This window comes from Hippocampus guttulatus, chromosome 5, assembly GCF_054856545.1.
Source record: "Hippocampus guttulatus isolate MCC_2025c chromosome 5, RoL_Hgut_1.0, whole genome shotgun sequence".
In the NCBI taxonomy this organism is placed as follows: Eukaryota; Metazoa; Chordata; class Actinopteri; order Syngnathiformes; family Syngnathidae; genus Hippocampus; species Hippocampus guttulatus.
This window is the reverse complement of record NC_141265.1, coordinates 10,142,358-10,155,943: the sequence shown is the minus strand read 5'-3', so window position 1 is coordinate 10,155,943 and position 13,586 is coordinate 10,142,358. Positions and strand designations below refer to the sequence as shown.

At 41.9% G+C, this 13,586-nt stretch overlaps 1 protein-coding gene across 2 annotated transcripts in view; it reads left to right on the top strand.

Annotated features, from left to right (window-relative positions):
- The first annotated feature begins 1,613 nt into the window (after positions 1–1,613).
- grk5l (G protein-coupled receptor kinase 5 like) overlaps positions 1,614–13,586 on the top strand; it is a 31,523-nt gene continuing 19,550 nt past the window's right edge. For both annotated transcript variants that reach the window (XM_086110923.1, XM_086110922.1), the window contains exon 1: positions 1,614–2,087. In XM_086110923.1, the coding sequence (XP_085967049.1) occupies positions 2,036–2,087 (52 nt within the window). In that variant the 5' untranslated portion in view covers positions 1,614–2,035. The remainder of the gene's footprint in view (positions 2,088–13,586) is intronic.

The window sequence follows — 13,586 nt, the reverse complement described above, 5'->3', positions numbered from 1 at the left end:
GAGGTGGGCAACAGGAGGATGCTAGCTAAGCTAAAAGCTATGATGGAGAGCTCTCTCTCTCTCTCTCTCTACACACACACACACACACATATATATATATTTATTTATTTATATTATATATTTATATTTATAGCGGCCCGGTAGTCCAGTGGTTAGCACGTCGACTTCACAGTGCAGAGGTACCGGATTCAATTCCAGCTCCGGCCTCCCTGTGTGGAGTTTGCATGTTCTCCCCGGGCCTGCGTGGGTTTTCTCCGGGTACTCCGATTTCCTCCCATGTTCCAAAAACATGCATGGCAGGCTGATTGAACATGCGAAATTGTCCCTAGGTGTGAATGTGAGCATGGATGGTTGTTCGTCTCTGTGTGCCCTGCGATTGGCTGGCAACCGGTTCAGGGTGTCCCCCGCCTACTGCCCGAAGACGGCTGGGATAGGCTCCAGCACCCCCCGCGACCCTAGTGAGGATTAAGCGGTTCGGAAAATGAATGAATATATATTTATATTGCACTTATATTGAACTGTGTACAGCTCTCTTTATCTACATTTATTTTTGTGTTTTCAAACACTTTGTTTTTCTTCTTTCTACCCCCCAAATTTGCTGCTGTAGACTGTAAATTTCCCTAGTGTCGGACAAATAAAGGATATCTTAATCTTAAACACCAACTAAGTCCAGTTTTAACGTGTAATATCACTGTCACCACTAGATGACAGACATGTCTTAGTTGTGCTTACACTGGTTACAAAGTACAACGTAAATAGTAGTCGGAATGATATGCAGGACATACTACCTCAATAATATAAACATTTTGAGTGTGTTGATTTTTGTCAAAATTTACTAAATACATTTTTTTGCACTTGTTTAGCAGTTTCGTGCTGTCATTGAATGGTAATGTTTATGCAAGAGTCCTGTACTGGGAAAAATAGTATTTAGTTGTTTTGTTGTTCGGATAGTGGATCGTTTATGCAAGCATTAAAAATGTATTATCAAAAATAAAATATACCAAGAGCATGTATTTGGTACTTAACACCATTTTTGTTCATACTGAAAATAGCATTTTTGTCATACATCAGGTTAGAAAGCGTGTGGTCCTATGTGCGCCCAAAAGTTCCTTTGATGAAAAATCAAGTACTGTATTTAAGTTGCCCATCGTTGAAAAATGATCGGATCCCTCCGAAAAAAAAGAGAGAATAACACAATTTCATAGAATTGATATTAGAAGTGATGTTTTAATGTAGGTCCGGAATTCTTGCGGTGGTGAGTACAACAGAGGCCTTGGCTGCTTGCCACTGGCCACGAGATTATTATTTTTAATTTTTGAAAGTGCTATATAAATAAAGATGTATTTTATGTGCTTTTCTTTTTTTATGTGCCTTGTCTTAATATAGGTTCGGGAAGCATTGTTCTCAGGCAATACAAGTGTCAATGTCGTCATACCTGTCGGAGCTATTTTACTTTCAACATTTACAAAAAAAAAAAGTGTTCTCTTCCGGTGAGTTTAAGCTTAAGTGGGCTTGACACAGTTGGGGGCCGTTGGTCCAGCCCACTTTTGATGACGTACCAATAAGGGCAGAGGGGCGCACTGACGCCCGCTTTGCTGCACTCAGCCAACCTCTGCCGCCGAAACGCGAAGCTGTCGGTGTACGCTGGTGAACCGCCGTGAGAAATCCACCGAGGAGTCACACACGTTTCTCCAGATTGGTTCTTCTATACCCTGGTGGACATATTTTGTAGCCGAATCACGCATGGGATGGCTTTGCGGTAGTAGAAATGCAGCGGCGCACTTTCATCCCACAACAAGAACCATGCCCGTGTTACACTGCAAGCAGACATGTTACATCCTTCTTGATCTCATACGACTTTGTCAATGAGTGAAATTTGCTTGGCTGCTAACGAGGAGTGAAGACGCTTTTACGCGGGCCTTGCGAGCCCAAAGGACAGTGGTTTCGCTGCAGACGTCTGTGCACCGTGAACCTCTGCATTCGGGGTTGTTTTTATTTTCTTCCTCCTCTTGTTTTTGTTTTCTTTCTTATTTTGATGGAGCTGGAGAACATCGTAGCCAATACTGTTCTGCTTAAAGCAAGAGAGGGTAAGTTAACGCACCAAAGATGCAAGTGTGTCTGGTTTCTCGGTGAAATGTGTGTCAAGATAAGCTGGTCAGAACTGCAGGTAAACCCCGCCAGATGATTTCCCCACCTTGTGCAACGTTACTGCCAACGTTTGAAACGATTTACAGCGAAAACCATCATTCTCGATACAGTACGCGTTTTCCTCTTGTGCGTAAGAGCAAACCTGCTTCCCACATCCGCTTTCCGTCACTGCGAAAATGAGTGCGCTCCCATTGCACGAAAGGACACACGCAAGCATTCACCGATGCAATCAATAACTATTATCTTTTGAAAAATGTACTGTACAGGGAAACGAAACCAACAGATGCGCTATCAGCTAGCTGGGAGTGGAAAGGCCATTGTAATGGTGATCAGATCTGAGAGATTTTCATACAAGTAAAATTAAATACGATACTGGATTCAAATGCCTTTTTTTGCCTTTACTGTATTGCCATAGTATGAGATTGTCCTCTGGCAATGAAAGTACAGTATAACATCTTCCTATGTATATGTATTTTGATCAACTCTTTTGATCAACAGCTTTATTTAGTGTAATAGTTTAATCAAAACGTGTCTTCAGATAATGCTAAAGTTGAAATGATACCGTCAGCCATGCAGAAAATAAACAGTTTTATTGGTTTTAAATGGTGCACAACTGCTCTGGTCATATTATTTCAACAGGGCCGTTTCAAGATGACAACACATCTTGGGGCACAACCACTCCTTACTGTCTGATATCATTACAATTTTTTTTCATTCACTGAAATATAAATCGTACAAGCAACCCAAATGATATGTTTCTTTATAAACACAAACTGAAGTTATAACATTTTAATTGTTACATAGTTGCGTAAAGTCACTCCAAAAATTGCTCGGATTCTTATTCCTGCTTAGGTTTGTTTGAGTTGCTACCACATGTTGCTCGACCTCAGAGCATCTGATCATAACTGCCAAAAGCCATATGGAAAAATCGGCAGATGACGGTTCACAAGACTGTTTGAATTTGGCACTGAACCGCTGGATAGATGCTTATAAGAACAGGAAGCAAGGCGTACTGTACACGAAAAGGAAATTACTCCAAAACAGCACTGTAAGATACCCACTTGCAGTCTCTACTGGTTTCTTATACAGTTGGTGCCTTGAAGGACGAGTTAAATTTGCACTACTGGGCGGGTCATTCCGCAGTCATCATTCATTCCGTCATTATTTCAGTCTGTCCCAGTCTGTCTGTCATTGTAGGCGATAGCCAATCGGCATCGACAGCGTACTTACTACATCACACACAAGTGCAGCACAAGCAGACATGGACGGGTAAATAAAACAAAACTGTGTTGTACTGTATAGCTTTCGGTTCCACACATCACAATGACATCATCCTGTATTGTTTCCAGTTCATCACTTCGCAAATAATTTTTCCCCACCCAGTGGAAATGAATGGAATTGCAATTCATCCATTCTACCCTCACCCCAAAACCACCTAATATTTTTAACACGTTTTTATGAATAAGAAAAATGGAACTCATCAGCACTGTACTTCTTTTTCTTCAATAGGGTATATATGCGTTTGGCAAACCATCTTAATGGCCCATTACCAGCGCTAACTGATACTGTATAGTCTTTCCACTGCAACGAAACCAATGTGAATTGATGCTGGCCGGATGATCTGCAATTTGCTGCTTATTATGTCCAGCACTTTCTTACAGCTGCGGCTGTTGTGCAGTGATGTATAAATACATGTAAGTTGAGTGAACTAAATAGTTTCTTGACATTCGCATGAAGAAAGGCATTTCACTTTTTATTAAAAGCCAAAAGTAAACAGAAAGTCACTTCTGCTGGAAATTGAAATCATGCCAGAAAAATAATCAGCCTTCTCCAATAAAACCATTTTAACTAAAGCAAGGTTCATCAACTTTTTTGAAGCTGAGAGTGTAAACTGTAAAAGATAGTAGTAGGTGTGTGTGTGTTTGTGCACGTGGTGTGTACATTTTCAGATGAGTTTATATCTTAACTTTAATTTTGTAACTATTTTGAGAGAAGTATTTCGTTTTATTTAATTTTTAATGTAACTCAGCTGAGCACCAACCACAGCCATGACCGTCATTAATACCTTTTAGGCAGTGTTATACAAAATGTAATTGATTGATTTTTGTATTAGATCGTATCGATGAATCCGTTTTTCTGGCCAGTGTGTGTATTTCTCCTTTATTTATGTTCCCCCACCCACCACCCCGAGAAATAAAATTACCCCATAGTGACCACGTTAATCTGCTCTGATTTATCAAATGTGCCCCTGTGTCACAAAAACAAATGCGGCAGCACACGGGCTCTTCAAAAGCATCTGTGGAGTTGCGCCGTGACGCAAGAGTAATCTGCCCTTTGGGCAGTCAATTTAGCTCACCGTGCCGACTTATTTCGGAAAAAGAAGGGCATCCTGTGTGAGTGGATTTTGTGGAAATGAATGGCAAAAATAAAGTGAATCAGAAAGCCTCCATGCTACGAAAACCCCAACCTATAGGTCAGACTGGGCATTTGTTTTACGGAAGCAGAGCATGACTGGGCCGGGAGAATCAAGCTTTGCAAATTAATAAGAGCAGTTAATGACCCATGACATATCTTGCTTGTCCCAGCTGCTCCATTGGTCCTTTTCCAGTCTCTGGCTGTGTGTGGGAGAGGAAAGGCAACGGAGATTCCCACATCAAGGGATGAGATGGCCCTTTGGGTTGCTGAAGTCTAATATTCTCTGTGGTTTGTGTACTGTAACTGGGAGAGTGGGCCAACACATGAGTTCTATTGGTTTAATCTTACAAGGCCCAGCGTGTATGGCAAAAGTAAAGCCCTTTTTTAAGTCACATGTCAGCGACATTGGGAGAATGAGGCAAAAAGTATTTATGTTCTGTTGCATGTTTGTTTATGGGAGAGCCAGTGCAGAGCCCTGCGGCATCCTTCCTCCCTCCAAATGCGCTCTGGCCATGACTGTCTCACAACCTCAAAATAAGAAATAAACCCCTGCATGTCAGTGAAGTTTAGAAATAAAACTCTGTTGATGTTTAAGCCATTTGTGGCCAAATAGGCCCTCTGCCAGCCTTGTCTTGTTGACGAATACATCGTAGAAATGTTCATCATGGATTTTTGATCTGTTTCATTTCTTTCCCAACGAAGAAAACATGAGTCATCTTGTATTTGCAGTGGCCCACTCACCAGCAGAAAAACAAAGCAATCACTTACATAAAATACCAGAATGGTATTTTGCTTCATCACTTAGACGCAACCTATCAGCTATCTAATCAGATTGATTGTTACATAACAAACTGAGTGGGCAACTACCATCCGATCTCCATCTTCCTGTGGAGCCGCTCTCCGCTCTCTGTGGAGGATACTTTATGGATGATGAGTGCGTGCAGTGAAACAAAACACCCTGATCTTTTAGCATGGTCATCCATGTATCACTTGACTGCCGCTTTCAATCCTCTGACAAAGCCATCACTGTCTGTATGCTATACATCATCTGAGAAAACTGTTGGTGTGACTGCTGATCAACAGAAAGAACAGCATTCATGTCCGACATGGCTGAATTTGTCACAGTGATGTGGTTGAACATGCCCATTTAATAGCAGCTTACATTTAATAGCAGCCTGTACGGTATATTTCTTTGGGTGAATTCCTTTGTTTAAAGGGAACCACACTCCAGGGTGTCAGTTAAGTAATGTGTGTGTGTGTGTGTGTGTGTGTGTGTGTGTGTGTGTGTGTGCGTGTGCGTGCGTGTGTGTGTGTGTGTGTGTGTGTGTGTGTGCGTGCGTGCGTGTGTGCGCATTGCCTCCCCATTCACAACTCCTCCCGGCAGCGGTTGTAAATTCCAAAACCGGCAAACGTCATTGACTGTTGAAATGAATGAGAGTGTGGGGGGGGGGGGGGGGGAGCGCTGTATCCAGATGGCCTCACTAAATTATGGTAACAGAGCAGGAGTATTTAGTTTGGGCTGCAACTGACTAAATTCCACTCTACTGCTGCCTGCTGGCATTTTCATACTGTTTCCTTGTGTCTGATACAAGCAGTTCAATAGTACAGTAGCTAAAATGATTTAGGCCACGTTTGGACAAGAATGAGTGTAAAAATGGGAGTTTTTGTTGCTTTGTGTTTATGAAATTTTGGTATTTACATGCACTTGAAATGTTACTTGTTTACACGACGGTGCAACAAAATACTTGATGGTGCATCGGCCACTTGTACTCCTGCTTCAGTGTATGAAACGTAGTTTTCAAGGTCACACAAGGAAATGTTACTTTATTAATTTTTGCATAGTACAGTTGTAACAAAGACCGATTGGAACCAGAAAAGCAATTTTTGATTTAAAAGATGCAATTGTATTAAATCAAACCAAATCTAATCATTCCATTTTTAAATATATGATACTATGTATCGAATCGTCTTTTATTGGACGGATATATCTTAGAAGGAAATGGCACATTAGCTGACTGATACGTTCAATCAAATGTATGTCAAATGACAACAAAAAAGGAATTGCATCATACAATCCCGAACCAAGCTGTACCATATCGAATTGAATCGTAATCCCACTGAGTTGAAATGTTCTCCTTTCGAATTGAACCATCCTTGAGTCGTTTCACACCCCACGCAACAAAAACCACATTGAATCATATTTTGTGGAGCCCCACTGTTGCACAGTTTATTGACTTAATTACTAGCTCCACACCATGTTTCTGAGCCAATGGAAGCTTAGCAGCTTGACAGACCGTAAAGAGTGAAAGAGACATTTTGACACAGTGGCTGAAGACCTGTGGGGCCAAAGTCAAAAGGTAAGCAGAGCTTCAGTTTTAGCGCAGATTAACACGTGTGTTACCAGCATTAGCATTGATCATCAGGTTATGATGTTTGATTAAGTTCTTGATGTTGACAGGGGTGTTTGTGTTCACAATGTCATGAGCCACACTGCTACACTCACTGTGATGTGTATTGTGGGGACTTGCTGATGAAATGCTTCTCATCGCAGGTCACATGCAATTGCAGAGCTGCCTACTGTTACGGATTGTCCGTGTGTTGTTACAAAATTTACTGAATACTAAATTGTTATGTCCGTAATTGTGATTGTTACGGATATTTTACTAAATCGTGTGTCACATAACTTTGCAAAAGGGTTGAAAACAAGTCTTGCTCCGATAGGCTCCAGGCACGTAGCGCTCACACATTTGCAGTGGAAGCCAGCAGTCCCACTTTAGCCCTAAGCTAACGATTTGAGGCTTACCCCGATCGCTGCTCGACGTAGTAGATACATATCAGCAGCAAGGAATAAGGGCACTGTCACAATGTGTAGCTTCATTGCCAGATTATTATGTTCGATAATGAGACAACTGTGTGCTGACGAAAACTTAATTCAACGTAGAACAGCAATCACCGTGACATTTTATGGCACCTGGGTCATTACTGTCGAAATACGTCTCGGAATACGCCAACTCGAAGTGTATAATGGTGAGTGATATTTTAAATCCTTTGTTTTTATTTGTTTCAGTACTGGTCTTAGGAAATATATCCCCGCATTAAAATGGTTAGCTAAAAAGTTTGGGGACCGCTGCCTTAAAAAAAAAAAATGTGGACGTGTGTGTGTGTGTGTGTGTGTGCGCGCGCGCGCGCGTGTGCATGTGCGTTGACGTGTATTATGCAGTGTTGATTGATTGCATCTTGAAGCAATCAGTGCAAAATGCAGTGCACTACTTGGCACTACTTTGTCAGAGCTGTCTAAAGAAAAAACATTGGAAAACAGCCATGAGGTATTTATAGAAAAAAGTAATTTGTGCATGCTTGAAATCAAGGGTGCCCAACCAGCCGATCGCGATCACCCGGTAGCCCGCGGACTGGTCCCAAGTGGATCGCGAGGGGTCTAGGGGGACATGGAAAAAAAAAGATTTGTGCGTCTGTGTGCATGTTATTAGAATAGTATATTTTTGTGTTCGTGTACACTGAACACCAAGCAACCTATCAGTTTCACTTTCACAAAAAAAGTATTTAAAGAATAAAATAAAATAAGGTCACTTTTGACCTATGGTGGCGCGTGACCTACATCACCAGAAGTTGTTAGCGGTCAGCACTCTGCAATTGCAGCTTGTGATCAGGCCTGTTGTGATGTATCTTTTTTAAAAGTTATTAGTCTCATTCAAAGTTTGTTTCATCCGCAATTCACCAATGGCACTGGCAAAGAATGAGAATCTGGAGTGCCAGGAGAAGCATTTTAAAACGGTACACATGAGCTACGATCATGATGTTCCTGCAGTTAACAAGTGCGTCCCATGCCTCTGCATCACGTCTCTACTAAGGTAGGCAGTGACTCACAAACTCTTGTATGTACTTTATTTTCCTGTTTCGTTCATGTTAGGGGCCATTATGGCCGTTGCTTATTTATGGCATGCGTGTGTGCGATCGCGGGAGGTTCGTTGCTTGAAGAGTAGATCTTTGGTCAAATATGGTTGGGTACCCCTGCTTTAAATGTACAGTAGTGTCAAGCCAAATCATCAGGGAGCTGGAGGGAAGACTGTTGCGATACCACAACAAGTCACAGCAAGATAGGGGAGCTGTTGTCAGCGGTGCTAACCAAATTCTTGTGAAAAAGAGCTGTGCGCCCTTCTTAAATTTCATCCATACAATACAGCGTCTTTGTGTCCAGCTCAGTTTGCTATGTCAGCTCGCTAATGCCATTAGGCGAGTAGCAAAGTAGTGATTTCCTCATCCATCCATTCTCCACTCACTCTTGAACTAAGTGCTATTCTCGTGGTTCTCCCCTAAAAGGATATCTATCACCATGCAATGACATGTTGAGTTTTATTTAGGTGAACCACTGCAATGCATACGAAGATGTGCAGAGGTGGAGATGAAGGCATCAACCACAGAAGCAGAGATGCACATTTCCACATTGGCAACACAAGGCTGTGTGTTTTGAGTGGGAGTGTGACTCATTTTATTCTTGAGTGGAAATATTCAGCTCTGTGGCACTTTAATCTCAATTGTTTTTGCTGCTTGTGCCCACACATGCAGTATATGTAACGCTGGATGCCACATAATCACGCCTGTTCTTCAGGCATTGTTGAATGGAACTTTGGGAAATAGAGGAGAGAATGAGCTCGAGTGGAAAAGATAGGCGGAAGTAAAATGGATGCAGAAAAAAAAATCTATTATGTCAGGATAATACTCCAGAAATGTCCTGAGCAGCACAGTACATCACGGGTTTTCACCCCATGTGGTGTAAACCAGGGGTGCCCAAACTTTTTGGACCGAAGATCTACTTTTCCTTTTCTTTGCCCGTGCCCTCGCTGAATTGTACACGAAGCAAACTCTGAATGAGAATAATGTCGATAAAAGATTGAGAGCGCAACAGCTCTGATCACAAGCTGCAATTGCAGACTGCTGACTGCAAACAACTTCCGGTGACGTCATCACGCGCCACCATAAATTCAAGATTTACCTGCTTTATTTTATTTTTTTAAATATTTATTTTGTGAGAAGAAGACTGATAGGATGATTATGGTGCAGCGTACATTAACACAAAAAAATATATTACTAACATGTACAAAGACACACAAATGGTTGTTTGTTTGTTTTTCTCCTCGACACTCTTCGGATCTACTTGGGACCTGTTTTAGATCTACCGGTAGATCAGGATCGACGTAATGGGCACCCCTGGTGTAAACAGATTACTTAAGTAGCAGTTTTATTGTGGGATTAGCATGTGATGTTTGTATTGTTGCCATATTTTTAACATCAATTTAATATTTCATGTGCATTAGACTGGTAATAGGCCTGCCTCGCAGTGCAGAGATATAGGGTTAGATTTCGGCTCTGGCCTTCTTGTGTGGAGTTTGCATGTTCCCCCTGTACCTGCGTGGGTTTTCAGTGGGTACTCCAGCTTCCTTCGGCATTCCAAAAATATGCATGGCAGGTCCCAAGGTGTGAGTGTGAGCGAGATTGGTGGTTCGTCTACGTGTGCCCTGCGATTGGCTGGCAACCAGTTCAGGGAAATAGTTAATCACACCAGCATGTCAGCCACAGCATGCAACATTGCTTGTTGACATGCAGTCACACTTTGCTATAACATTAGATTTTGCAAGTTCTTTAATAGTTGAGAGTTAGTTACTGGAACATGTGGCCTAAATATTTTTAAATAGCTTCAGGAGTCGAAAAATTAGAGCATTCATTTATGTACAGTAAAATCATCGACCATTGTCTAGAGCAGAGTATAGCAGCGATTGAGAGAAGAAACTTAACAAGCAGGCCTAAAACACAACATATTCAGATATGGAAGAGAAGAGGAGCAAGAAACAGCAGGATTGTGTCAGAAGCATGAAGCCCATACCAGAGTCTTGTGCAGTTTTTTTTTCTTTTCTTTTTTCTTTTTCAAACTGTTGATATAACATGGACAAAACTTTTTGGAATGTGTACAATGTGGTGGATGATGGAGCAAACACTTTGATGCGCATGTGTGTGTATTTGTGTGGGTTAGAGAGCACTTTTAAATGGAAGACACAGCCAAAGAAGGCCAGTGTAATCATGTTAACCCCATTCCACACACACACGCACACACACACACACACACACACACACTTCCACTTTCAACACCGCTTCACCGCTTACCCTGTACAGCAGATGTGTCAAACTCCTTTTTGTCGCGGGCCACTTTCTTTTGAGTTGCGTCTTCCATCAGAGGGCCGTTATGACAGTGAAACCACAAAAATTGTTTAATTGTCTCATCGCATTTTAACTTGTACACAACAAATTAATGCATTACTAGTTTTGAAATCAGTCAACTATAGTAGTTAGTTCAATTATTGTGCAAGTAAATGTAAACAGGGTTACAAAATTATTGCAAAATCTCAATGTTGATGATTTAATTTCGCGGGTCACATAAAATGACGTGACGAGACGGATCTGGCCCCCGGGCCTTGAGTTTGACTCCCTGTCGTTGGAGGAAGGCCAACTACACCCTGAACTGGTCACCAGTGAGTCACAGGGCACCTGTAGAGATGAACAACCATTCACATCCACACCGCCGCAGAGTGGAGGAAGTGATTCCACGCTGCCCCCCCCCACACACACACACACACACACCATTCACACTCCCAATCACACAGAGGGACAATTTAGAGCGTTCAATCAATCTACCTTGCATGTTTTTGGAATGTGAGAAGAAACCGGAGTAGGCAGAGAAAACCCACGCTGGCACGGGGAGTACATGCCAACTCCACAAATGAAAACCAAGGTTCCACTGTAATCTCAATTTCCCAGGATGCCCCACAATTTGTTCCACTCTAATCGAACAGGAAGATAGGTAATATTATTTGTCAAAATTTAACACGTGACCTGCGCTTATTTTTTTCCCCTTCCACATTCCATAGTTATGTATTTTTAGAACAGGAAACCCTCTGCACCTGACTCTTGCGAGACAGGAAAAGTACCCTGCCTTTTCGGCTCTTGTAAGGATTCAGTCCTTTCATGCAACTCGTACACAGGCACAAAATCACTCTAGCAACAACTGTTGTGAGGGTATGGACTTGTTTGACTACCTCAGAGTGTATTAACTCGCTCGTGCCCTTGAGCTGGTTGCTATTTTTAGCAGTAGTGATTACAAGGGCACGTAGGAAAATCGTCACAATGATTGAATGCCGATTGGAATTGTGCTAGATGCAACTCTTTGTTCGGGTGTAGCTGTGCTGATACTGCTGAGAATAAGATATGTCTTTAATTGCAGTTGTCATGGTTGTATTTGCGTTTATGGTCTCATATTAACGGTTTAACAGGTGTGCGTCTCCCCCACAGCCCTATCGGTTACAGTACAAGAATATGTCACAATTGCCAAGTGAAAAATGTACTTTGTTTGTTGGGAGTGCAGATGAAATTAAAATACAAGATGGGAGAGGCCAGTTCAAGGATAGTAATAGACTGCAGAGAAAAAGGCACCAACATGACATCATTGTGGACCAGGCAAGAGGGTCTTCCGGCTATAGTCCTCTCCTTGTGTTCAGGTCTGGGCAGTGTTTCCCTCAGCTTCCTGAGGCACGCAAACACAAACTGCCGTGAAACATAGCGACAGGAAGCCCGAGGAATGGCCCCAATATTAATAATAATAATTCTTTCTGTAACAAACCACTTTTTTTCTTTTGTCAGTTTTTTATTGGCAGGTACTGGATTGCATTGTTTTGTCTATTGATTGGCTTTTTACTGTTGTTCATTTTCATATCAGTTATTGCCTCTTCCCCACTGCTAATGCACACCGTTTACAATCGGCCCGAATGCATTCGTCATGACAATGAGATATTAGGTAATAGACAATTTAAAAGCAGATGCAGACTTTCTTAAATGTTTGCAAGTAGGCTTGTTATGTTTATATCAATTGGCTGAACATCCTAAGCTCTAATGCCAATGGTTTCCATCTCTTAACCAGTTGGATTTTGTGGAGGTGCAGGGACAGGAAGACTTGGTGCGAACAAAGGCTTTTGTCTCATGGTGCTGCTTTTCATCACTGTGTGTTGGTACCTTTATGACCACCCGGGTGTGACTCATCTGTGAGACCGACTTTTAACAATTCAGACAAATAATGCGATGTGGAAATCTGTGAGAATTAGACAATAAGCGTTGGCGCATGACTTAATTATTATTATTTTTTGAGCTGATCAAAGAGACACAGTGAGTTGGCTATTAAAGTGTTTTACCAGTGATATTTGGAGAGAATATTTGTGCTAGCAGACTTATTTTTCACCTAGAACCACCAGCAGTGGCATTAAACATAATGATAGCGACCGACGTTGAAAGTCAAGTCTTTGCAGTTTGCATCATTTGTATCTGTCTGTAAAAATATGTCTATGTTCAGGTGACTGCAAAAAAAAAGCCAAACAAGAAACTATGCACCACTGATCTTGAGAAGGTGACACAGGTTCATGTCTTGTGCTAAGATGTTCGCTTTCAATACTGCACACAACGGTGCGACGACACCTTGGTTGGTGATCACTTCAACTGTTATTTGAACATCATTAGATTGTGCAAGTGTTCCTAATGATGTGTCTGATTAGTGTTTGCCAGATCCACAGTTCTGTATTCTCAGTGTGTGTGTGTGTGTGTGTGTGTGTGTTTGCCCCATATTTGGTTAATGGCTTGGGTTCTTTTGTGTGTCAACAGTTTTGAACTTTACGATCAAGCAAGGATGTATTTCAACGTGTGGATGCATGAGGCCTGGAGGACTACTGGTTAAAGCAAGCATAAGGACATTACCAGAGAGGTCACAGTATAGTTGTCTGCACTCGCACAAGCACACACTCACTGTTACATGTACATGCGTACATGTTTTGGAGACCAGTCGTCTCCAAGTCTTGCACCAGGAGGATGTCCTTCCCTCTTTAACCTTATTTTTACTTGACTTGACATGCCTTGATGATGTCAGAGCTGTTAAGAGGAAACATAAATAAAGTGCAGTGACCACACAGCCC